Raw genomic sequence first — 27,271 nt, forward strand, 5'->3', positions numbered from 1 at the left:
GCGCCATTGAGAGAAGCCGGAGCTAGTGCTGCCGCCGCCGTCGTCGCCGTCTGGGAGAGCCAGGCCCGCCGCCGCCGCTGCCGCCATGGACTACGGGGAAGGTGAGGGCGCACTCGTCAGAGGAAGGATAGTGCCCGGCCGCTGCCACTGCTGCCGCCGCGGGGCCCGGCCGTGTCTCAAAATGGCAGCGGCCGCTTTGTTCCGCGCAGGACCCCCCCCTTCATCCACCCTCCTCCCCGCCGCCCCTCCCGGGTCGGGAGAGCGGCGGCCGGCGGCAGGAGGGCTGCGCGGGACGAGGGCCTTCCCGGGGGGGGCGGCGCGGGCGGAATGGGCTGCGCGGGAGGGGGTGGCCCTCGGCGGGGCGAGCGGCGGGGGAGGGCGGGAGGCGGGTGGGGGGAGGTAGGGGCGAGCTCCGTGAGGGGGTCGTGTCAGGAGACTGGAGATCCGACAGGAGAGAGAGCCGCCTCTTGGTGCGGCTCCCTGTCTCTCCCCTCCGGCTCTTGTTAAGAACTAAGTCATTCTCACTGACCCATCCTCTCCAGCTGAAGACAGAGATTGGAGATTCCCAGATACCCCCATGCATTGTGGTGTGAACATGCCCAGTGGGTCAGTCTCAGGTATGAGCTATAAATACGTCTAACCTGTAAAAAGAGTTGGGGCTAAACAGTCAGTGTTGACAAAAGCAAAACTAAAAATAAAAATTAATTAAAAAATAAATAAAATATATTCAAACGGGTTATTAAAGTAATGTGGTTTGACTGAACATGTTGTTTTCTGGAGGAGTTATGACTGGCTGGGAGCGAGACTTGATTTTCATCTTGGGCATGTCAACATGAACTCCTGTGTGTTACAAATCAAACTAGTGAGATCAAGGAGTGGGGATGGGGAGGGGGATTACAGACTTTTCTCATGATTATGCTTTTTGCAGAAATCAGTGTGTTTTTTTTTGTGGGGAAAAAAAAACAAACCAAGTCTTATGGACTACTGTATTTGATTCTTACTGCTTCTGTTGTTCATACAGATGTGGAAAAGCAGAACTTGAAGCTGCTTGATATGTGGTTTGGTTTTTTTTGTCATTTTAGTTAAGTTTAACATAGCATATGAACATGAAATGTTCATATTTCATATATGAAGCATTTTCACATGAATATGAAATATATGGATAGGAACTATTTCAATATTTTATATGAAATATGATACAGCAGATGCTAGCTCTTATTTCTGTACTAACAAAAATACCACATAGATCCAACAAAAACAAATGCATATGTATTTGTAAGATTTATTAAGGTTATGAGTTAGTAAGACTCAAGAAATGTTTTGACATCTCCTGCTAGGATGCAAGCAGATACTAAAAGGATGTTAATATAAAAACTTGACCATAAGCTTCATTTACACGTCTCAAGTGTTTACTGTTGTATCTCTTGATACTCTTGCTGACTGTTACACAGAAATAACAGATGCACCTTTGATTGCAGTATGATCATTTTGATGATACATTCCTTGAGTCTTAACTTGCTTTTTTTTTTTCGATCATGTTATTTTGCATTTACTTCATAGTAAAATAAAGAAACGAATGCTGTGGCCCTGCTTTTTTAATCTTCTGTATTGATTCCTAATTAAATAGCCTCTAGTTTTTTAGTAGAAAAGATTTTCCTTAAGTTGCAGTTTAAGTATCTTATTGGAATATTCACTGTAGCTGTTAAACAGAACCTGCTTTTCTGAGATCTGATGGCAATAGTATTAAACTGAATCCAGGCTCATCCTATGGGAAGTAACCAATCAAATATATGTACAGTTAGATTGTTCTTTTTGCATACCTCTGTAATAATAGTTTTCATTGTGGTAATTAAGCTTTCTATTATTCATAATTATTAAACCAGTTTAATTATGATGTATGCCGCTTAATGTCTCACGTTAATGTTTATGCATTGTATGTACGTCAGTAAGGCATGCATAAAGCTTTGTCTTCCATTCTGTACAGTGGGCTAAAGGCTGTTTTGCAGGGGTCCAGTAGATGGCAATAGAGGATGGATGTTGAGAGTTTTCATCTTTGCCCGTTTTTGAGTTGTTGGCGCAGTTCTTCCTGTTGGAAACTTCTAGCCAGTGTGAAGCACTTTTTATTGGATGGCTGATGACTGCTGTAGTTCCACTATTCCTTGCTGGTGGATGACTTGGTTTGAGACAGAGATGACATGGCCTGTAGAATAAATTCTGTTAATAGTAATAGCATGTTAATATTTTGATTACTGTAACTAGTGTCCTTTTAATTCGGAAGGGGGAAGGGCTTTTGCTGCTATTCCTAAAATTCATCTGCTTTGTTGGATTGTTTCCTTGTTCTGCATAGGATTCAATGATGTGTTAAAACTTTTCTAACTAATGATGAGGTTGTGATCTTAAAGTAGGCATGGTGTTCTGAAAAATGCAATATGCCTGAAAAAAATGTTGCTTACTATTACACAATGGATCCTTAAGCTTGTTGTGGTCATTGTCGATTCTGGTTACAAAATATAGGAAATACAGCTTGTTTCAAGCTGGTACTTCTATTTTTTTTTTTAATTGTTTAAATATTACTTTTCTTTTATTGAAGTTTCTTTTTTTAATTTAATACTTAACTAAATTAAAGATGCAAGATGTTCTTCATTTCTTCTTAGCCTTTTCATATGCTCCACATGGAGAACACTGAAAATGATTTTGTTGCTTTGTGCTGTAAACATCATTTCAACATTTTCTGATCTGAATCTTTTAAATAGAGTTTTTTGTACCAAAGGATTCTGAGTCTTATCTACTACATGTTTAACTTTCTAGTAGTCTTCCTAAGGAAAAAATTAAAGGATCTCTTTACCAGATATGGCTTTTTTAATTTTTTTTTCCCTGAAGGCATATGTTCATATTAATGTTTTAATATGTAAATTGAACTTGTCTTTTAGTGTCCCGTTCTTTTTTTATTTTAGAAGTAATACATTTTTTTCCCCTTTGACACAACTCTTATCCCCTCTCCCTTACCCCAATACTTTTTAAGTATGATCTTGCAATGAAAAATGAAATCATTCTTTGCAGTTCTGTTTGTGTACTTTAACAGCTTGTTCATCCACACTCTTTATGCAAGAGCTACAGATATCAAAGCCTGGTCTATTCATTCAGCCAACTATTTTTTTTCAGAAACTTTGTCAGTGCCTTCCTCAGTTCAGAAATAAATACCAGTTCAGGGGTAAATATGAACCACTTCTTTATGTTCTTCTTTTTCCCTCTGTAGTATTCATAGAAAAGCAGATGCAGTATTTCATCAAAGTTTTCTTTGATACATAGTTGCTATTTAAACTTCAGTATTACACTTTTGAATTTTCTGTTTAAGATGTAGTACAATTCCTGGTGCTTTTTCTCTACTGCTTAAGCACATGTTCTCTTGGCATGTGAAACAATTTCACATTTACTGTGAGTAGTTTGCACAGACAGGCAGCTTCTCTGTATCTCCACTGGTGGTGACTGCCAGAGCTAACATACGAGTGTGGAGGGAGCAGGCTACATGCAGAGGAAATTGTTCAGTGCAGATAAAGCTTTTTTAATATCTATCTGTCTTGCTTTAGTTAGTAGAATAAAAATCAAAAGTGTGAAAGAGGCCAGTATGAATGTGGTTGGGGGGTTTGTCAACTAATAAGCTGTTTACCCTTGAGATTGTAATAATTAAAGCCGTGTGAGTGATTGTTAATCAGCTACCACATTCAAAAATTGGAATACTTTTATTTTAGTTCACCTAGGTGAGTATTTACTGTCTGCTTGTACGTTTCCCCTCTTTTTAGGATAAAGCCTATCTGGAGAGCAGACTGTAGAGCAAAGAAAAGCTTAATTCCCAAAGAAATGCTGCACTTCTTTATTTGAATGTAGTGTCTTTGTCAAGCTCTGGGCATGAAGTATAAAATTTATAAGTCTTCAGCAAAGTTAGCAGCTGACTTAATGACTGAACCAGGAGGCCAGTGGCTGGACAGGTTAACTTCTCAGCAACCTAGAACAGTTAATGCAATAGTCAGAAGGAGTTCATAACATCACCTTTGTTAGGTCACATCAAAGATGTGTCTGTCCCACCTCACCAATATCCTGTATGTTGCTGGCTGTTTGTAGATGTGGAAGGAATAGTACAAGTACCTCTTTGGTGTATATATATGTGCCTTCACTAGTTTGCAGCTTGGAGGCTTTCTGAACCAGAGTTGTAGTCTGTGTTCAGCATTCTCTGAATTTGTTGTCAGTGGGTTTATCCAATTTCTCTTGAATACATGTAAATTTTTAGTAACTTCTTGTCACAGAGCAGTGTTCTGTGAAAAAGGATCCAGTTAAGTTTTTAGCTCATTAAGTTTCATTTGTTCCAGTTTCTTGTAATAGAAAATGATGCAAGTGATCAACCCTCTTCATTTCTCAGTATCTTTTGTATCCCTGTTAAATCTTTTCAAATGTGAGTGTATTATAATTTGGTTAAATGCAGCGCAGTGGGTCTGGAAAGGATGAGTAAGTTGTTCACTGTTAGGGAGGAAGTGGTGGTGTTCTAAAGGCAGTGGTTTAAGGATTTGGGGACTGGCATAACTTTACAGCGAGACTGTTGGTGTTAAATGACATGAACATGGATGAGTAAGGAGAATGTTGAGCAAAAGTGGATGTCGGAGGTTAGCCTGTGATTGTAAAACATATTTTAGTGTTTGCTGTCATGCTAAAACTTTTAGACAATTAATTTCAAGGCTGTACTTCAAACCTGTCTTTGGAAGAGTTCTTTTGTGTGTGAATGTTTGTTTTTTTCCCACTGGTGAACTTCTGGCATATGAAGAGTACTGGTCACTGTTCTATTACAGTATAGTTTACTACACTGTAGTAGAATTGGGTTGCAGTGGCAGGGATCTTGACAGTATGTTATGTTCTTCCTTGTTGAATGATTTGTTTCACCTCTTCAGCACTTAACCTAGTTACTTTTGTTCCATCTCAGGGTCTGTAGATAATAAGGAGCAGGTGAAACAAAGGGTAAACTGTTGGGTGCTTGCAGGTCAGATATTTCAGTTTTCAGAATGTCAGTGTCTTTTGATTATATATACTGTATCATTAAAACAAAACAAAAAACAACCAACAAAACAAACCCAAACAATCAAACAAAGCCCTCTTTGGATCAGAGATTGACCATGAGATCATCCAACCTTAGTTTCTGTGAAACTGAATTTTACTGATTACCTTACTTTGCTGCAGTGTCTTTGTCTGTTCAGAATGTGCGAAGTTGTGATGTGATTTCCATATTCAAAGGTTTTTAGAAATATTTTAGATGGTTTTAGAAAGTGTCTATAATCATTAGAAGGAAAAAAAAAAAGTCAGCAAATCTTACTTTGCTGGAATTTTGTAGCATTTGGGCATGCTAAGGACATCTGTGTAAAAGTGATACAGTCAGCTCCAATACAGAATGTGCAGAATTCTTGTTGACAGATGTAAGAAAGTAAATTACAATGGCTGCCTGGTGCTAACAAGAAGCTGGTACAAACAGGAACTAGAATGTGTACTTATTTTCATCAGTTCAGTGTTTTTCATGGAATGATATGCAGGGAATGACTGTGTTTCTTTAAACAGGAACATTTTCTTCTGACTTCAAGTGAGCTTATTGGCCTGTTATCTTCTGGAAAAGTTAGTGGTTTACAATTGGAGATTTTGAAATATATAAATACTCTCTGGTTAGAGTGGACAAGTCTGTGTGCTTTTGTTTTTGTTCTTCCTCTGTTCACTGTGTTTTCCTTCTCTGTGAGGTTTCACTTGCCAGGCTTTCTTTGTGTTAGCCAAAAGTTATTGTTGGTTGGTACTGGAAAGCAGTTTTGGTCACTTGAATGCCAGTGAAGTGCAAATTGTGTTTGTTAAGTGAGGCAGTGGATAATAATCATTAGGCATATCTGTGGCACTGTTTCGGTGTTTTGAATTGTGGTTAGTTAACCAGAACTTCTACATAGGACTTCCAGTGTTGAGAAAGAAGTTGGTTCTTTTACCAGGCTTCATTACTAGATATAAAGATGTCATGCGTGACATCAGTTCAGCTCCGAAATACCAACATCTTAGCGCTGTTAGTGAGCTGCGACTCAGTACTGATTTGGGTGGATTTTTTTGTTTGTGCTAGGTGGAGAAAATTCTTTTGTTTGACTGTAGCCTATATACTGTCTGCACTGCAGCATAACAGCTTGTAACCTTGACCCAGGGTCTCTGTCAGTGTGGGTGAAGGTTTCTCATGATGTTGGATAGTGAAAGCAGATGCCTGTGAGCTGTGTGTATTGTTAAAGTGTGGGAATGGTGTTAATTCTCCACTAACTTCTGACATAATCTATGTTGTGCTGCTTCATTTAATTCTCTTAAATTAACTTGTGTCTGAATTCCAGCTGATAGAACAATTACCCGCTACTGGGAAAAAAAGATACGAGCTTGACCTCAGTTAAGAGGTGCTCAGATTATGACGGACACACAGCTTCCCTAAGCACAGTGTCAAAATTGGTTTGCAACTTGCAGTTTTGTATTTTGTTTATAAACATTGTGAAGAATTTAAACTAGTTTAATTAATAAGACTTCTTGCTTGCTTTCTTTATAAACATTTTTCTGCTCTTTTTTTAGACATGGACCGTGATTATGGGCATGGAGGCTATGGTGGCCCACGATCCATGGACTCTTACCTTAACCAATCCTATGGGATGGAGAGTCATGGAGGTGGAGGCGGAGGAGGTGGTGGTGGTGGTAACAGGTAAAATAATCCCTCGATTGTCCCAAGAATTGATCAAATCCAGTTTAAGTTGAAACTGTTGTCTTCTAACTTAAGTGTTCCTGAGGCATGTTGTTACGATTTTGTATAAACACTTTCGTTCTGAGTCTTCGTCTTCAGTAAATACTGGCAAACACTAAAGTGTAAGAGCTAGATTCTTGTCATAATCAGCATTTTGTGGAAAAGTTTGACAGTGAAACAATGCGTCTTTCAATGAAAATGGAAAAAGTGTTCTTTTTCAGTAATGGCTAGCAATTTGTAACTGATTGGCCTGGCGTACCATTTCTGACATAGCCAACTAGACCTGTCTGGTTTAGTGCCTTAGACTGAATCTATCAACATTCCGTTTTCAAGGAACATTTAGGGTATATGTTCTTCGGTTTGAATGTGCAGTGCTCAAATGATCGTGGTATTGAATCTGAAAGTCATGTCCAGATTATTTCATTGGAAGGTACTGATTATACTCAAAACAGTGTGCATGTTCTAGGCTGCTTTGTAAGATGGATTGGTCTCATAAATTCTGATGCAGTGGTTTTAAAGTTGCGTATTTAATTCTAGGATACTACTACTGTTGCTCTTTCAGATAAAAACAGTAGGGAGCAGCTGATTTGATTTAGGTCTTAATATTGTATTTCAAGAAGCATGCTTTTCAGAGTAGTGATTCTATCTTGGAGGAAATAAAATGTGAAGAAAACTTAGACAATCTGATGGTTTTCTTGTGTGCGCCCTTGAACTCTTGTTTGGCTGTAGCCAGACTACTGTATGATTCTTGTCTGTAGTCACTGTGGTGCCACTGGGCAAGGACAGTACTAAGCAGGGAGGTTGGAGAAGTGTTGTGTTTTGCTGCACGGTTCTGTTAAACTTTCTAGTTAAGTATAATTTGTTTAATGATGAACAACAAGATCGACTTAAAAGTCTGAGCAGAGATTCAGGAATGAGCTGTACCTACCATATAGTAATCTGCATATGATTGAGGCTGAATGACTATTTGAACACCAAAATGTTTCTTGCCATGTAACTTTAATATTGTGCATGGGCCGTATTTGTAGATAGTGTAATTTTGGGTCTTCTGAGACTAACATGTTCTAAAGTGAAGACATTCAGCTTACTGTAGATACCGTTATCAATTTGAGTCTCTTCTAGTTTATATTTTATCAGTCAAGGGGTTGTCTTTCCCAGCTCCTACTGAATCACCCTATTTTAACTCTGCAGGGACACTAATGTGTTTCCCTTCCGTGTGGTTACAAATACTGATGATTTCTAGCCTGACAATCCTCCCCTTCTTCACCAGGCAAAGCAAACTCTGGGTCAGTAGCTAAAGATTTCAGCTCCTTGTTACTCTATTCCAAAATTCCAAGGACTGTTTTCACATCCACTGTGCATGCATTGGGTAGACTTTCAAAATCCTGAGTTGATAATGGGCTGTAAGTGAAAGAAGGACAGTCATGAACTCTTTTGATTGGGAGACAGAATTTTACAGGGAAGATTTCCAAAAAGTACAGATATGAATGGGAGAGCATGTGTCTTTTTCCTTTAAAAGTAGAACTGTGGGTGTTTAAGACTCATGTCTGTACCACTAAAAAAATGTTCTTTTCTTCCTCAGTTCAGAGCTAAGCTGCCTTTTAACTGCTGTTTAACTGTTAGAATACAAGGGCATGATTTTGAAGAAAGGAGAGCTTGACTAGCCTATGAATGTCTGCAGGTGATTATTTTTGTGAGACTAGGGCTGGGCTCTAATGTTTTAGTATATGAATGTTGCTGAAAATTCTAAGTCAACAAAGTTCAGGCATACTGAACTTTAGAATTGTTCCTAGCAAAAATGGCTCAGATAGCTTTCTATCTGGTCATAGTGTGATTTGCCCAGCCCTAATCAAGATTTAAACAATAACAATTGTACGGACCAGTATAGTAATAAATTGATTTTAGTTGATAAATGTCAACTGATAACTTGTCTTTTGAAATGTATAACATTAGTAAGCTTACTTTTTTTTCTCCTCACTGTGCAACTTTTCCAGGTTTGGACCTTATGAGTCTTACGACTCCGGGTCTTCTCTGGGTGGGCGAGATCTGTACAGATCTGGCTATGGTTATAATGAACCCGAACAAAGCCGCTTCGGAGGTAGTTATGGTGGTCGATTTGACAACTCCTACCGGAATAGCCTTGACTCTTTCGGAGGTAGAAACCAGGGCGGGTCTAGCTGGGAAGCACCTTACTCCCGTTCAAAATTGAGGCCTGGGTTTATGGAGGACAGAGGAAGAGAGAGTTACTCTTCCTACAGCAGTTTTTCTTCACCCCATATGAAGCCTGCACCTGTAGGCTCTCGGGGGAGAGGAACGCCTGCTTATCCTGAAAGTGGATTTGGAAGCAGAAACTATGATGCTTTTGGAGGACCATCAACAGGCAGAGGCCGAGGCCGAGGAGTAAGTACAGAATCTTTTCAGATTCTTTTCACTAGACACTCTTTTAAACCCTTTCAAGACCACTGCTTTAAAATGAATGCACTGTTCGGTACAGTGTGGGTTTTTTTTTTTGTCTAAGCAAACTGTCATGGTTGACAATGTTTACCCCCTTGAAGCTGTCTTCAAGTAGAACCCAGTCCCTCTTTCTGTTGAAAGTAATGAGTAATAGAAGACTAGTTGATAAGGTTTGTTAAATCTCTCCTTTTGTTTGAAAGGTGAAGATAATAGGTTTGGTCTAAAAGGGGTTAAAAGGACTTGCATTTTTCCTTGTAAACACTAGCATCTTTGCTGCTAGTGGGGAAATTCTTGGATATTGTAAAAGTTTTAATTCAAAGTCTGTTGAAGTTTTGAGTAGGTTAAAGGTGCAATGTATAAGCAAAAAATAAAACCGAAGTTGTGAATGCTAGAGTAGCTTTTGTTTCCTGTAAAGGAAAATCTTAGTTAATTCTGTAATATGTTGAACATGTGCTTTATCAAACATCAAGTCTTCTTTTTAACTTAATTCTTACACTGACTTGTGTGTTGGAAGGGTGATGGGGAGGAAATGGCAAAGGTGGGTGGTTGCAGTTACAGTGGTTCTTTCTCAAAATTAAAGCATGGTTAAAGGAATGCCATCAACTTGAAATCAGGTCCTTTCACAGAATTAAGATTAATTTCCAAATAATGTGCCTAGTCCTGTTAATTGTATTCCTTTTGTTTTGAAGACTTATGTTCTAACTCCTTTTCAGTGGATTCCTTTCCAATGTAAGATGTAAAAACTGTATGACCAAGAAACAGGAAGACTAACTGTACACAAAATAGTGGGTCACAGTTTGGAGAAGTAATGTTTGATGTTAAATGGGCTGGAGAGGGGGAAGAATACAACAGAAGGAAATAAAAGAAATCTGGACAGAAGAATAAACTTTAAGTTGATGGTGTCCCTTTATCTTGGTTTTATAATCCCAATTATGATTGTTTCAAGCACAAAATGTTCAGTGAACACTTTCCTGCCTGTGCCTCTAGGTGTAACTTATCTTTTAAATTAAGTGTGCCATATTTCTTTGGAAAGCAATTCTTTAATGTTCAGCCATGCAACTTGTTTGTAGCTTGAAGTATAGAGGAAGGTTATTTTCACTGGGTCCTTTAAGTGCCTAATTGTGTGGTGGTTTTGTTCCAGAAAGTCTCCTTCACAGCATTCTTGAGTATTCTAGTTGCCATATGAAAGTTTTAGCTCAGATTTGCACATGGCTGCTAGCTAGCATATAGCATTGTGTGAGAAATATGTTCTAATCTTTATATTTCCCTTCTGGTAAAGCTGAAAGCATTAGGTTCTTAAGCTTGGATGCCATCCTTTCAGAACTCATATAGATCTGAAAGTTTTGTGCAGTTACAACCAAGTAGCCTTATTTCTTTTTTGTTCTGCTTTTGAAATGTATCTCTTCAGTCTTTTATGTAATAGAATGTAAAGGCTAAACTACTTGCCAGATGTAAAATGCATTGCACCTTTAATAGATAGACTGTTAAAAAACAGGTATTGAAATTATCCAAGTGCATACTTCATGTCAAATTTATGCATACAGTGTAAATGTACATGTTAGGTAGTTCTGTAACTATCTCAACTAAATAAATTAACATGGCGATCTTGTGCATGGACTCATTAAGAAAAGTTTCTGGTTTGGTACATTCTGTCATTTAAAATTTGCTTAAAAAAGCAAATCATGCTTTTCACAAACTATGTTGAAGTTATTTTTATGTTCTTTTAACTTTGATAGCGTAATACTAATTCTCTTTTCATGTCAGTAGAAATATTTCTGCTTATCCAAGTCACCCATCCAGTCAGTGGGTGCTCGTCTGCCCTTTATTAAATCAATAATTGTGTTAAAATTAAGTAGTACATTAGAGCTTTTGTAAACACTGCAGTCAGCTATATTCTCCCTCTTCAGATTACACAGTTATTGCATGATGTCAGAGAGGTAACTTTTGTAAGCAGGCATCCCCAGCACTTTTAGAAATGTGCACAGGAATTGTGTTAGGGATAATAGAAAGGTTTTGTCTTTCAACTGACTTTTCATTTCTACTGCTGCCGTGCTTCTGTATCGCTCCCTCCAGGCAAAGTTTTTACGTTATTAATTTACTGAATTCAGTGGAAAGATAAGTAAAAGAAAGAATGAGCTTCTGTGAATTAATCACTGTTCCACACTGGCCAATCTTCTTTACTTAATTTTTAAATCACTACCAATCATTTGGCATAAAGAAGCTTTTTTTTTTAAAAAAAAACTTTATTTAAACAACTTTATTTTTAACGGCTGCTCTCTGAAGTAGGTTGGTTAGCTCTGCTTTTTTTTTTGCAAAGGGAGAAGTTGTTTATCATCTAGGGAATCTGAAGAGAGGAGCCAAGGTATTAGGCTGAGATACCTACCCTGTTAGACATGTTCATTATCTGGACAATGGTTCTGAATAAGCAGAAACGCAGTTTATACATCTGTGTTCATTCTACTGGACAGACATCCACGAAGCCATTGCAGAGCACAACATTGAGCTGGGAGCTTATATTTCCCCTGCATTTTGCTCTAGAATGCAGATTTTACTTCATGGTTTTATTGTACCGAGTAAATGTTATATTTCTATTGATTTAATATACTAATACCTTTCTCTTGATTTAACAAATTTTCAGCATATGGGAGACTTTGGAGGAATGCACAGACCTGGAATTGTTGTTGACTATCACAACAAACCCAGTCCTGCAGCAGTTGCTGCAAGAGGAGTAAAGAGAAAAATGGTACCACAGTCATATAACAAACCTGCTGGGACATTTGTCAAGAAGCCCAAAATGACAAAACCTATTTTGAAGCTGAGCCAGAAAAAATCACCAAGTAAGTAACAAATGCCAAAATTCTTATATGTGCTGGTTGGTAATTCTATGAGTTTACTCTTCTACTGCAAAGATAATTTGCTGAATGAATATGATATTTTGATGTGCTTATATATGTACTGCTGAAGACTATTTAATTCAGATTTAGTAATGCTTCCTGGAGGCATATATTCACTACGGAAAATCAGATCTCAGGTTGCCTTAAGTGGTGATGCCTGATAAATATTACCATGTGCCTTTGCATGAGGCTGGGTCCTGCTGCCCAGATACTTCAATGTAAAATGTAGTGCATCAACTGCAATGCAGCTAAAATAAAAGTATAAGCTGTGGATGTAGAGGAGAGGGGAAGGGAGACAAACTGAGAACACAGTGAAAACTGCTACAGAATGATTTCTGAATGGTAAAGGGAGACTGCTCCTTCTTGCAAATTAAATGCTGTAATGACGAGAAGAACTGGATATATGATGGGTATACTGGAAATACAAATTGCAAAGTATTAGTAGTGCTTGGTTTGTTTAGCTTCCCTAAAGATGTTCTACAGATCTAATAATTTTCATGTAGCAGGCAAAGAGGAAGAAAAATATCACTGAAATTGGAATAAATTACTTGATTTGAGGGAATTTCAGTTTGAGTCTTAAATATTATGAATGGCATGTACAGCAGTCAGACTTTATTTTGGGGAGGGGCTTATGATACCCTCAGTAATTTGGATCTGAAGTGTTTTATATGATTTGGTTTCAAATCACACATGAAACATATTCAAAATTACTTCAGCTTGGAGCTTGCAAGGTAAAGGTACAGACTGGGCAGAAACTTCCATGTGAAAATTGTAGTTACACACTGTATTACAAAACTGTTCTCTTTAATTTTAAGACTACTGTAAAAGTTTCAGGCACTGGGTGTGTAGAACATGTTCCTCTGTTCTTTATATAGAGAATAATATTGCTGGACTTGCCAGCTTTGTTGTGATGAAATGGATCTGTAAAATACACATCCAGGTATATCAAAGATGGACATCTCAGAAGTCTCCCTTGTAGCTCTTCTTTCAGTACTTTTGTACTTTCTCCTTTTCTGAACTACCTTCAGACAGGGCAGTTCTAGTTTATTATGCTTCCCCTCACTGATTTCCACAGTTTGGGGACCAATGTATTATTTAATATTGATGTTACCTTTAAGAAGTGGAGTAGATGGTGCCTGCTAGAATGCACTTTTAATCAACCTGTCCTGTGGAGACTGGGAGGAAGAAACTGTTGGGTGGCTTTACACAGTTTTCTGAAACTTGAATTGGAAGATGCTCTAAGCAGTGTTGTGTATGTGAAAATTAAGTGGGTGACAACTACCATAAAACTGGATACAATTTCTATGCAATATATATGTGAAAATACATCTCAAAATTATATTGTCCTCTCTGTCACGGCTTTCCTGTTTTGTCATGTTAAGATATAGATGGTTGCTTCTAGAAGACTGATCAGTTTATATGCCTAAGGATAACCAAGTATATGTTTAGTATTATTACTAAAATGTGATAAATTGTAGATGTAGACCTATTCTTTTTCCTAAGTATCTTATTGCCTTAAAATGAACTGACAGTGACAGCGCTATCACATTATTTATTTCTTCCTTGCTTTGCTTATAGGCAGGAAGTCATCTTTCCAGGATTCTACGATAGAGGTAAAGGTTCACAGAGTTGGAAAATGTTTGTGATTGTTTCAGCAGTTTGCACAATATACCTAAAGATGAATAATCATTAAACTACAGTTATAAAAATTGGGCACTTAACTATACAAGTGTGTTTTAAATCTTTTCGTCACTACTTTTAAACGTGTCTTATTTTGGTGGCAGTCTGAAATCCTCACTGATTTCTAGTGAAAGATACAGCTTGTGCACATAGCCTGGAAAAGGAATTTTCATGTCTGTTTGTAGGCCCTACCTGTTCTTGTAATGCACAAAGAGCTGTCACATGAATACTTACAGTAAGACATATCAAGGAGAGGGGGTGAATGAAAAAGGAACCAATGTTAACAGATGTTCTTTGATAAGGTACAAAGATTAGTTCCCACATACAGAAAGATCAATTACAGTGATATGTAGGAATGTGATCAGTAAGCTAAGTGTGTGTATATATATCCTAGTTCCATGCTGAAAGACTGGGATGATATTTTCCTTTTTGAGTGGAGGTATTAATGTATTCTCAGCAAAGTATGTGAATGTCTGAGTTGGAAGTCAGAGTATTTATGTGGAACACAGAATTTTGATTGTGAAAATAGTCCTCAAAGACTTTAAGATGTTAAGGAGAAATGCATAGTTTGAAGTGTTTATACATGGAGTAACTAGATAATCAATTCTGTTTCTCCTGTTATTTGATAATACAAGTTAATTGTTACCAGTAATCTTCTACTTATCACTGTCTTTTTCTGGATTTAGAATGGCATTGGTTTGTTGTTTTTTTTTTTCTTAAGTTTATGGATTTGACTTTATTAGGAAATTGAAGTGGACACAAGTGGTGCAGTTGTTATATATGAAGACTTTACAAGAGATGCTTATGATCTTGGATATCAGACTTTTGGAGGTAAGTCAGTTTGCTTTGTCCAGTAAGGTATGATAGGTATTGTATTTTTGTGACTGGTTAGATTTGGTAAGCCTGTATGTATGACCTCTAATTGTTACTAAATAGCATTGCTTTCTTTCTTTTAAGAGTTTATACATGCAGGCCATGGAGAAGATGAGTGTTTATACCATCCATCCCTTTTTCTCTGTTTTCTGATCATCTCTGTATATTATTGTTTGATTTGTTTTTCTTAATGTACTGGTCTTCTGTACTTACTGCCATTCCATTGCTTAAATGTTGTTAATCCCACCAATTCTTCACCCATATCCTTTTATCCCACTAGCTGATCAACCTCACCCTTAGATTGTAGGCGAGTCATTTTTGTAAGTGGATTTAGTCAACTTTGAGAGCTGCTCATAGGAACACCTGGTCTATTTCATGTGCTGTCTTAATGAAACAGGTTAATTATTAGTCTGCATAAAATCAGTTGAAGTATCTATTTAGTTACATGAAGTCAGTTGAAGTGTGTTAACTGTAGCAATCTCAAACAAATGTACAAGAAATCTAGTGTTAATGCTGAAACTATCTTTAGTCCCCTTTCCCTTTGTGAGCTGCCCTATTGCACATGTAGTCTAATCTGATGCTGAGGACTGCTGGAATTTTGCAGCCAGCTGATCAGAGTCTCTCTTCTTGAAATACTGAAGTGGGAGCCCCACTGTGGAGTCCTAGTTTATCTGTAGATTCAGGTCATCCATTTCTCAGCTTGTAACAGGATGGGCTCTTGGAACTGTGAGCTTTAGGGGCAAGGCATAGGCCATTTCACTCCACAGAATGTCATACAGATGATTTTTACAGCAGTAAAGTGAGATCCTTTGCATATTTCCATGGATGGTGGTAACACAGTAAGTGAAATTTAACCCTGAAATCAGTAATGGGAATTGGCTCTATCTTTAGGATAGGAGTTTTTCTCCTCTCGAGATTAGAATAGTTTTTGAAACTCTGCTGCAAAATGAAAAACATTGGGAAAATCAGGAATGGGGCGAAAGCTGTCAGTCAGTGGAAATGTTCTCAGTACTCGGTGACACTTCTAAAGCCACAGAGTTTCTTGTGAGTCTTTTTTTGCATTTTGCTGCTGTATGTTCCTTTCTGTCACAATTTGGATGGAGGCTGACCTCTCTCCTAAGGTAGAACTGCACCCTTTTTTTCCTGCTCTAAAACTACTAGCTGAGTAATGTTCTGATTGTTTCCCTTTATCTGTAGGCTTTTAAAGCAGACATAGGAAAGGTATAAGTACACTTAGGCAAAAGTCAATGTCCTTATAAGTCTTTAATGTTGCAAAAGTAGTCATTTATTTGTTTGTACCCCCTCTGGCTCTCACTCGTTTATTTCTTCAACTTAAAATCTCTGGAACATTTTTCTGTGAAGTCTAGTGGGGAAACATAATAAAGTTGCTGAAGTTCAGGCTGGGTACCATACCTTAATGAAACACTGCCTCATCTTCTTTATGAGAAACTTTGCCTTTTTTTTTTTTTTTTGAAACTGCCTTTTCAGCAGAAGAGAATGGCTTTAGATACTTTCTTTTTATGTCAGGGGATTGTAGCAATGGTGCCCTAAAACCATGGAGAGTTTTAAGTGATGTATTTCTCACCATGCATCCCCAGGTACCCTTTTCTGGTCACCTCCTTGAAGAGGCCTCTTAATAACTAGGCACAAGAGGGTAGGGTTTGCTTTAACTCTGAATTCCCTTCATTTCATGAGTGCAATCTATAGTGTAACCCCTTAACTACTAAGTTAAGTTTAAATTTGTTGTCTTTAGAGGAGGAAACCAAGCTGAAACTTCTATGGCATTTAAATGTGCCATTGAACCACTTCAGTATAGGGTCTTTCTCTGCATTCTAATGTGTTTCTGGAGGAGACAGGGAAGATGGAGACTTTTACTCGTTGGTTTTTTTTTTGGTGTGCGGCTATTTTTTGTGTGGTTTTGGTTTGGTTTTTTTAACATAAAACTTTTGAATCCTTCTTCTGTATGTTAAGATGGCAAAGGAGAAGCTAAAAGTGAGGAAGAAGAAAAGCGCCGAATTGAGGCCAGAAGAGAGAAGCAAAGGCGTAGAAGGGAAAAGAACAGTGAAAAATATGGTGATGGATACAGGTTGGTGTTACCTTCTGTCTTGTGGGCAGTGTTTTTCTTCTCCTTTATCCTTCTGTTAGAATATGTCTTATTTCCTCAAAGCCACTTTGGACTGATTTTATCAAAATAAAACGTAATGAAGAAATGAGCAAAAACCCAGCCCCCCCAGAGTCCCCACCCCAAAACAAAGTCCAGAAACTAGTCTAAACAAAGAAAAATATCTTGAACCAAAACCCAGCACCCAAATCCTGTGACTTAGAAGACTGGATGTTTCACTGGACCTCTGCTCTATCAGAAAATACAAAATATGCATCAGTGCACAGTTGAGAAGCAGATTAGAATGTTACTGCTTTTGAAGTATGTATTTCAGTTAAATATAAATTCATGCTGATTTAATAAGCTGTTAAAAATTGTCTTTATGCTGGTTTCCTATGTATGGTGAGCTATTGTATAACAAAAATAAGTAGATTGTTCTGTAACTTTTCTTAGTCTTTCCACAGCCAAGCAGGCTAATGACCAGCACTGTACAAAAGTCTTCTGTATCAGTGCAGTATATGATCATAGTGTTAGTGCCATTGTACTAAGGTGGCTGTATTTCCTTAAAAAAGATTATATAGTTTTTAATTTTAAAATGAGCTTTAAGTGAATTATTTTGATTATTTGTAGTTAGCAAATCATGAACTGGGCTTGACTCTGAGAAGTCCTACAAAAGGTGACACAAACTAGAGAGCTGTGATAGATAAACTCACAGAATAATGTGGCTTTTAAATGGTTAGCTTCTGATTTCAGCAGTTTTCATCTTCTGCATAGGTAATTCATATTGAGACTAGCCTCATTTATGTTTGGCTCTTGTAGCAGTTACCCTTCATGTGAAATACTGCAGTTTTGCTTTTTCATTTAGGCTTCTTTAATGAACATTTTCCCTTTTCTGATTAGGTTTGTCAAGTCTTCATAGTTTTGCTGAAAGAGGGAGGAATGCTTCTGTAATAGTAATACTGTTTGCTGTTTTTTCTCTTGCTAGAATGGCATTTACTTGCTCATTTTGCAAGTTTCGAACATTTGAAGAGAAAGAAATTGAGGCACATCTGGAGAGTGCAGCCCACCAGGAAACATTGGATCATATCCAGAAGCAAACCAAATTTGACAAAGTAGTCATGGAATTTCTTCATGTAAGACAACTGCTTTTTGATCAATATAATGCTTTTATATTAGAATGTCCTTAAAATTTACCAGTGCTTAATTTATCATTGCAGATGACTTTTGGCACAACACATGTTATTAAAAACTGAAGTAAATTCAGAGTCTGTAAAATAGTGTTACTTTGACAAAGTAGTTCCTTAAGAAGTTAAAGCAATTAATTGCTATTTATTAGAGGGCTATTCTGTTTTAAGTATAGATTCTTACTGGAATATAAACCATCATACATCAAACATGCTGGAGGTTTTTTTTACCCAACTCTCTGTAGGAATGTATGGTGAATAAATTCAAGAAGACAGCTCTGCGTAAGCAGCAGACAAGTAACCAAACAGAAAATGCTCAAGCTGCTGAAAAAGATATAATGGAAGGTGAGTAATGGTTTTTATGTGAAAATGCATACTGTGGATCTCTACGTGTCCTTTTCTCCTTTCATTCTTCTTTGATAAAATCAAAATGATGAGTTTCCACACCTTTTCTGTTACCTGGTGGGGATTCCTTGCTTTGTTTCTGATACCATGTGGAATGTCAGCACAATGGGAGATGGCAAGCCTTATTTATGTTTGCTGTCCAGGTAGTGATGTCAGAAAGTAAGATGACATTGTTCTAAGTACTTGGCAAACAGAATTATGTGGACTTTGCTATCATCTTACTCAGTATAATGCATGAGGAGTGGCAACAGGTGAATGAAGGTAGATTGTGAGAAAGTGTGTAATAAAGCAGTAAGGTGATAAGAGTCAAATATGATGGCAGGGATCTGGATAGTGTAAGTACAATAGTGGTTTTGAGGGACACTGACAAAAAAGGAGCTTGATTAATTTCTTGGCTACTCGAGATGCATCTTGGCCTAATTTTTTTCTTTTTCCCCTTGCTTGCCCTACAGGCAGTTTTCTAGGGCATTTTGTATGTCCCTGCCTTTCTGTACCGTATCATTCCACCTTATCCTTTGCTTGGAGGATTTCAAAGGATGTGCTAGAGCCATAGGGGACACCGTTTGAGTACTTTACTTTAGGCAATAACTGTGTTTGGATATTACCTTAATTGGAATTTAAATTCTAAAAGCTACTTAAAAACTGATATAGTCTGGATCTTAACAAACTTTCAAATCCTTTTTGAGTAGAATCATAGAATAGTTAGGGTTGGGAAGGACTTTAAGATTGTCTAGTTCCAATGCCCCTGCCATGGGCAGGGACACCTCGCACTAAACCGTGTCACCCAAGTCTGTGCAGTCTGGTTTTGAACACCATCAGGGATGGAGTATTCACAACTTCCCTGGGCAACCCATTCCAGTGCCTCATCACCCTAACAGTAAAGAACTTCCTCCTTATATCCAATCTAAACTTCCCCTGTTAAAGTTTTAACCCATTACCCCTTGTCCTGTTACTACAGTCCCTAATGAAGAGTCCCTCCCTAGCATCCTTATAAGGCCCCCTTCAGATACTGGAAAGCTGCTATGAGGTCTCCACGCAGCCTTCTCTTCTCCAGGCTGAACAGCCCCAACTTTCTCAGCCTGTCTTCATGTGGGAGATGCTCCGGTCCCCTGATCACCCTCATGGCCTCCTCTGGGCTTGTTCCAACAGTTCCATGTCCTTTTTATGTTGAGGACACCAGAACTGTACACAGTACTCCAAGAAAGGTCTCACGAGAGCAGAGGGGGAGGAATACCTCCTTTAACCTGCTGGTCACGCTCCTTTTGATGCAGTACTTTCCTTAAGAACTGGGGGGCCTGTTTGCTTTCATGATCAGAATGTTTTGTTGGCATGGCAGTACTTAAAATTGCAAGAGGAGTTGGATTCATGCACCTCCTGGTGGTGAGGGGAGGCAAGGAAATAAATCAGTTCTTGCGGGGGAAAGTAAATCCAACTGCTTTGGTGAAGCTCTGATTGTTTCTTGCGTCAAAATGTGTATTATTAAGGATAATAGTTATTGTTGATTTTTTTAATAGATGGCATTTTTATAGTTTAAATAGTTCAATTTGATTGTTGTATGATTTTAATTTCCCTCTTTAGATAGGTAGGAGTTCATATAATCACAGATAGTAAACATAATGCCCGAGTGTCATATATAGTCTGTGGACAGGAGCTGGAGTATCCAAGTGCAAAACTTCCTCCTTTAGCATTGCTTTCAGAGAGCCTAGTTTTGATGCCTGAATTTAGATGAACATTCTTGTGTGGTTCAGTTTGACGTGATTAACAACTGAGAGCTCTGGTTTCATAGTACAAAACCTCTTCTGCTTACCTAGAATAACAACACATTTTGTGTTAATTTATTGAATCTTTTTTTGGCAGGGGTTACTGCCGATGACCATATGATGAAAGTTGAGACTGTTCACTGCAGTGCTTGCAGTGTGTATGTTCCTGCATTACACAGTTCTGTTCAGCAGCACTTAAAATCTCCTGATCACACAAAAGGAAAACAAGTAAGATATGTCACTTTTTAAAGGCAAGCATAATCTAATAGTAGGTGAGAAGTGTTAATGGGACTCAGTGTAAGTAACTTGTAAATTCTTGTTGGCATTGTTCTCTAGAAGGCTAGAATGTCCTTGTTACACTTTGTAAACATAATGGCCATGAATTCAAATTTGTGTGACACTTGTAATGGGGTATGATAATTATTCACTGTAAAAATTGTTTCCTAGGCCTACAGAGAACAAATAAAAAGAGAGAGTGTTCTTACTGCCACTAGCATCTTGAATAATCCTATAGTCAAGGCACGATATGAGCTGTATGTGAAGGTAAGACCCCAACAGGAAAAAGCATAATCAGTAATGTTTGCTGTATCATTATTTCCTCTATCCTGGTAAAGAGTTTAACCTCAGTGCTCTGTCTTCTGTTTTTGCCTACTAGGTAGCTCACAGATCAAATATACTTGTAACTTAATTTGCCAGTCTCAGATTGTTGTCCCGGGTAATTTCAGATTGTTTGCAGCCAAAATTGGATTTAACAGCTTTTGGTTTAATATTTGTATTTATATGTAGTCATTTTTTAATTAGATGCTCTTATTAAGAAAATCAAGCTTAAAGAAAGCATCAGTAGTATCTATAACTATGTACATAATACCAACTGTGGAGCACAGACTACTTTACAGGTGAGTCAGCCTTGATACCTAGAAGCAAAGGCTCTAGCATGTGGTTTTGTACTAAAGATCAGTTCACACACTACTTGGCTACTTTGTGTTCTGTAGAATTTCTAGGATTTGTGGGATCATACAAAAGATAAAAGCTTACAGGACTTTGTCATGATCAGAGAATTTAAAAGGCATGCAGCTTATGTTGCAGGTATATGGCCTGAGAAACAAATGTGAATCAATTTTGTCAAAACGTGGGTTTCTTTCTGTTGGGCCAACAAAGGTGACTTTTTCCATAGTACCATTGTTAGCTATTTCTAGTAGTTACTATTAATGGATTTATAATTTTGTCTGTGCCCAAACAATAGACTCTTTCAGGCAAAGCAATAACTGTGTTGTAGAAATATGACAAGGTGTGAGCCAGTGCAGAAATCAGTTGTGGCTTAAAGTACCAAATTAGTCATGTCCTGCAAAGTTATATATGGTCTGAAACTGATTCACACAGCCAACAACTATTCTGTAGCTGTTCAGAAAAGGTAGCAAGTCACAGCTCAGCCTGGAATGTGTATGTTATTTCCAGTCATCCCTTCTGGTCTTCCTTACGGCCTGGTATGCGTGTGCGTTATCCCGTACAGCCCCCTAGTGGGGGACTGGTAAATGGGGAATGGAAATGGCCATTCGTCAGTTGGAAAACTGAGAATGCCTTCACAAGGAGACCACTGCCAGAACTGGTATTCCCTGGAGAAATTGATTCCTGACTTTGAATACGCTTTCAGCAGCACCTGCTCAGTGAGATATCTGGCTTCTGGTTATGCAAATCCCTGTCATCCTCATCCAAATGTGTAATTAAATGCAGACTGAAAGAGTCTAGTTTTATTATACAGCATATGATGAAAAGGAGCATGTGGTGCATGCATTTGGTGCCTGCAGTCTTCGAGGAGAGTAGGAAATCCTTGTTACAGCTGAAAATAGCTTGCTTTGAGGTGAAGGGCAGACTGGCTTGGGGAAACAAGGCTCCCTACCTCCCAAACAAAACAGCCACCCCCAAAACAAACCCAGGCTCACTCAAACCCAACATTTGTTTGGAAAGTGTTGTCTATCCTGCATATGTAGCATGGAAGGAGGAAATTCAGAGCAGGGAAGACCTATGAGGCTGTTGCATAGAGTTGTACCAGATTGCAGGAGCAGGTCATCAACATCAGAAATGCCTTTGAGAAAAGGAGAACAAAATTGCAGGTCAGTAACTCCTGATTTTTTTTTTTTTTTTAATGCATTCATATTAACATAGCTTCACATGAGCCAATAAGATGAAAGATTTTTCTGCTGAAAATTTTTGTGTCCATATTGGGAAGTTTGTTATTTGAACATGTGGCCTAGAAGAGGTGCGTATCCCAGATGAAGTTGAATTAGGGAAAGCTCTGTTTCTGTTGAGGCAGAAGCCCCGTCTTTTAGAAACACACTCTGCTGAGAGTTAGTATTCCTTCATCTCTACCACAGTCAGTATTTTGAACCCACTTTCCCCCATTGTAGTTTTGTGTGAAAAATTCTGCTTAAGTCATTTCAATTGCCCCACAAATCTGCCAAGTAACTGCTTGGAGAATGCCTATTGAATGTAATTTAGGCTGGCTGACTGTCAATTTTGAGGATATGTGCTGTGTGTAGTGTTGCATAAGACTTCTCAAGGTTGAAGGGTCTGGCTTATGTTTGACTGAAAAGGAGGGAGTAGATTGTGACTTCTGAAGTAAGCCAGCTGATAAGCAGTAACAACTGCTGTTTTCCTTGGGACACCCTGGCCACTTCATTTGAATAAAATGCCATTCTACCTGTCGTTTACTCCTCTACCCAATGGAAAGCCTTTTTAGCTCTTTGGTTTAATCATTCCTGTTCCACAGGTTGTTTGCTCCACATGGTGGTGGTTGTATGTGCAAAAGGAAAGCAAGTAGATAGATGCAGCCGTTTTTAATGAACTTACATCTTGGAATGTAGTGTTCTAGAAACACTTGACTAATGTTTTTTTCTTTAACTACATGCTTCTAATTTGCACTGTGAGAAGGAAAGCAGAGATATGAAATATTTTCATATTTAAGCACTTAATTATGAAGCTTTTAAATACAGTAAAGGTGCCTGTCATGTTCACTGAAAATGGAAGGATTTGTGTGGAATTAGCCTAAGATAATTACTTGGGTTTTGTTTGTTTCAAGTCAGTTACAGTTTATGTCTAACCTTCCTGGAAGACAGCATTAGTAAATTTGATGATGTGGCTTTAGTGGAGCTCCTCGTCTTTTATGAAAATTACGATATTTGTTATGCTTACGGTCAGTGACTAGAGTTAGGAACAGAAAGGAAAAAAACCAAAGTTTCCTGAAAACTACTGTGCCAGAGCTGAGGATTCCAGTTGTCAAGCCTTGCACATGATCTTTATGATTCTTATGGTGACCGTCTTTTACACTTAGTCCATTATTTTTTATTTTTTTTTTTTCCCAGTTCCTGTATTTGAAAATCCAATTCAGTGCTTCAGTTAACAGCATATTGTTTGCATCCTGTCCTTTGCATGAAAGGAACCTTTACTCTTAATCTCTTCTTTGGTATCTTCTTCATCGGGTATTTTAATCGAAGAACTTTGAAAGCTTTCTCTTACCTTGGCCATTCTATTAAAGAGCCCTCTCTTTCCCCAGTGTTGGTCTTGTATGGTACCCTTTTATGCTTCCAGTGTACTCTTTGTATGGTTAGGTGTTTTTAAAGTTCTTCACTTCTTTTCCATCCATATTGTAAAGAGTGGAGGAAATTTACTACAACCCACCTGCTAGCCAGTCTGAAACAATCATCTTAGAAGATTTATGAGCCTGTAGCAACTCCATTTATAGTAAGGAGGAAAAAAAAAAATCATCTGTTTCTCAGTTAAAACGTTACTGCTTGATGAAGTCGTGATTGTCTCTAATTTTGGACCATTTAGAACTTCCTAGATAGGTTGATGTTCATGATTAAAAGCTGCTTGGATGTTGCTCAAGAGAAGCGTCATGGAGTTTGACATTTTCTAACACATGTTCAGCTAGTCCTGGGATATAGTGTATTACTGAAGCCATTCAGAAGTTTGCTGGTTAGGTAGGTGGACTTTGGAGACTTTTTGGGTCAAGTTTGTAAGACCTTTTATAAACATGTATAGAGTGGTTTCTGAGAACATACAAATTCCAAAGCTTTGGTTGTAAATACCAGTTCACAAGGTTTCTCTGCAGTTTAAATATTCTAGAGACAAGGAACTCAAAGAATGCATCTCTGGGGAGTAAACCACTTATCTGTAGGCTTCATAAAGTCTTTCTGCAGCAGTTCAGTGGTCTGCCTGTGTCCTTGGCTTCTTGTTTCGTTTTGTTTTTTTAAAGCCATCTGGGAAGATGAGACCAGTGTGGCTGTCAGAATCAACTAGCATCAAAATTGACTCTGCATCCTGCACTGGATGCCTCTGATGCTACATCACTGGAAAAGAACACAGTTGTTAGGATCTTCCCCTTGAGGACAGTAACTTTTTCCTTAGTTTGAGTACTTGAAACATGCATTTTTCTCAGGAAAAAATAGCTGGGGAAAGCAACCTTATTTTTTTTTGTTATTTTTGTGTAGAGATGTGTTCAGGCAGAAGTAGTGTGCTGAATCCAGTTCCGCTAGGTTAGTCATACTGTCTTCGCAGGAGTGAAATGTAGCAGTTTCCTGTAGCTTGTCCCTAAGAATCAGGGACAGTCAGAAGTCATCTGTAGGAGTGTGGAAGTAGTCCTTTTAAAATTGCATTCCTTAGCTAGAGTTCATCATTGTGCCTAATTTAGATGCGAGAGGATTTGAATATTTCCTTTTGTATCAGACCTGTAAAAGGGCTTCTGATCTCTTTGTGAATCATTTATAGAGAAAGGCCACATTTTTGTTTTCTTTTGCTCTTAATATGCAAGTATTCCCTCTGTAAGGGCTACTGGTGAACATGTCTTTGAAGCTGACCAGGTGAAGTAGTCTTAACTCAGTAGTTAGCTTATTTCTGTCTGGCTGAAATCCTTGGTTCGGTACCCAACTGGGATTTACAATGTTTTGCTAAACCTCATAGAAATGGCACCACAAGCTTTGCACTCAGGGGTCTTTCACACTTCTGTCCAAAAAGGAAAGTACATTTTTTGCGGAGTTGCACTGATCGTTACTGAATTAAGGTTTGGATGCTGTCTTTTTGTTATTTCACAATGCTTTCTATTGATGTTGTAATTGAAGTGGTTTGGGCAGTCATTTTTTTCATGTGTTTTTTTCATGAAATGGATTACAGAGCTAGCAAATATTTTTGATATTTCAGTGTTGGAGTCTGTAGCTATTCAGTGAAATAGTCCTTGGGGTTCTATAGACACATGGTGCTAAACAGTCATAGTGGATCATCTAAAAGCACCATGAGTTTTAAATGAGATGGGGCTTTTCTTGTTTTCATGGGGCTCATACAAGTTATGATACCAGCTTTCTGTGTACTTGACCTTTACCTATGACAGTCTACTTCTAATCTCTGAGGATCTACATCTAAAAAAGCCAAGTTTAGTATCTTAAAGAAGTTTAAATACTACCTTATTCATGAGGTTTACATGTGGTAGTATGTCTTTGATTAGGCTATTAATTAATTGGACTCAACAACTGTAAAATGTAACTGAAGCAAAATATTTAAAGCAAACAAAGGACAAAGGGCCTAGTGCTCAATTTTTCCTTTTGGATCCTCCTTTAAATGATATTCTTGTATTCCCAAGTCTCATGTAGCTCATGTGATCTGTTCAGATCAGACTTGCTCTGTAAGCCGTTTAAACGTGAAAGGAGCTTTAGCGAAGGAGTTCTTCTATATTTCATGTAGTAATTCTTTATTGATAAATCATAGTTCTTAAATATCTGAAACAAGGGAAAGCTGAGGTATGTCTTGAATTATTGTAGGAAATAGAGAAAATATGAAAATAGAGTATTTAAAATACTTTCTGAGAAATCTGCTTGATAATTTGTCTAGATCAGCAATGGAATGAATCTCAGGCTAGTCAGTATAGTTAATTCTGGATTTCTATTTGCTGAAGTTTGCATTTTTTTGATAGAATTATTCGGAGTGAATAAAGATTATTGAAAAGGAAAGCAGAACGAAACTCTTCAGATTTGATTTGAACTGGGGAGAAAAAGGAAGCAGTTACAGTTCTTCATAAAAACATGTTGAAACTTAACCATGTAATTTATTTGACTGAATGTTCAAGTTAGACTGGAGTTTGTATGTAGCATATTTTGGCTTTTTCTCAATGACATTTCTGCTTTCATTACAACAGTTTATTGGGATCCCAATGAAGTGTTGCTGATTTTAAATCAAATCTGTTTTTATTTTCTTGGAGGGGAAAAAACCTCAAAACCAACCAACCAAAATACCCCAAAGCAAACTCTTAAAAAGCTTTATAAAATATCACAGCATTTCTTAGTGGCTGACCTTTTCATTCATTGAAACAATGAGTAGTATTTTGTGTTTCAAATAAATATGACAGTATTTGTTTTCCATCTTCTGCTTCAGGGTGAAAATCCTTTTGAAGTGAATGATCAGGCTCCAGAGCAGCAGACAGAAGAAGAGGAGAAAGCCGATGAACCAGCTGAGGCTGAAGAAGAGGAGGAAGAGGAAGAAGAAAATGAAGAACAAACTGACTTCACTTTAGACCACACTGAAGATAACTAAGTGCAAGAAAATGAAACTATATTAGGGGGGCAAAACAGCTTTTTATTTCTGCTCTAAGAGGGCTCAGACTTTTTAATAGTCTCCAATGAAGTTGTTGAAGATTCCCCACCATATGCATGCATTCCATTCCATGGAGAACTTGTTTATGTAATTCCTCTGTATTTCTGATTTTGTTTCAAACAAAATCAAGATTATTTTAATTGAGCTTTTTGTAGAAAACTGACTGTTAAAGCTGATTAAAGCCCTGTGTTGTATATTTTTTTAAGCATTCTATTTTTTTTTGGTGTGTGTATTGAAAGTTGGATATAATAATAATTTTTGGTCTAATCAGTTGACGAGAAAGGCAGGTCTGTGGGGTAAATATATTACATGCCCTATGGCATAAGCTCATTATTTACCTCTTAGTACAGAATGAATAACTTCAGAAATTGTGCTGTTGAGTGTGGCTGTTTTGGGGACTGCATTGCACTCTGTATAATAGAGTATGTGTTATCATATGCCTTGTAGCTCTTTTTGTGATACGATGTACCAATTTGTAGCAATAAAACACTTAAGAAATGTTA

General features: G+C 37.8%; 1 protein-coding gene across 2 annotated transcripts; it reads left to right on the forward strand.

The window, feature by feature from the left end:
• Positions 1 to 27,271, forward strand: ZNF326 (zinc finger protein 326). 2 transcript variants are annotated; one of them, XM_062613121.1, is made up of 13 exons: positions 1 to 101; positions 543 to 617; positions 6,616 to 6,742; positions 8,776 to 9,181; positions 11,874 to 12,072; positions 13,708 to 13,742; positions 14,553 to 14,640; positions 16,654 to 16,768; positions 17,769 to 17,916; positions 18,213 to 18,312; positions 20,230 to 20,360; positions 20,580 to 20,675; positions 26,550 to 27,271. In XM_062613121.1, the coding sequence occupies exons 1-13, from the start codon at positions 86 to 88 to the stop codon at positions 26,706 to 26,708; spliced, it is 1,695 nt and encodes a 564-aa protein (XP_062469105.1). In that variant the 5' UTR covers positions 1 to 85; the 3' UTR covers positions 26,709 to 27,271. The 2 variants fall into 2 exon arrangements, with proteins under 2 accessions (XP_062469105.1, XP_062469106.1); XM_062613122.1 differs by lacking the exon at positions 543 to 617 and having other exon boundaries at positions 2 to 101.

The sequence above is a fragment of the Pezoporus occidentalis genome, unplaced genomic scaffold (genome assembly GCF_034315485.1).
Source record: "Pezoporus occidentalis ecotype Australia unplaced genomic scaffold, CSIRO_AGI_Poc_V1 ctg164, whole genome shotgun sequence".
Taxonomy (NCBI): Eukaryota; Metazoa; Chordata; class Aves; order Psittaciformes; family Psittacidae; genus Pezoporus; species Pezoporus occidentalis.

What these genes read in the sequence shown, in the direction of transcription:
- ZNF326 (XM_062613121.1), top strand. An exon ending in GCCCAGTGGGTCAGTCTCAG is followed by an intron (nt 618 to 6,615) that starts GTATGAGCTATA and finishes CTCTTTTTTTAG; the next exon opens with ACATGGACCGTGATTATGGG. An exon ending in TAGTCATGGAATTTCTTCAT is followed by an intron (nt 17,917 to 18,212) that starts GTAAGACAACTG and finishes AACTCTCTGTAG; the next exon opens with GAATGTATGGTGAATAAATT.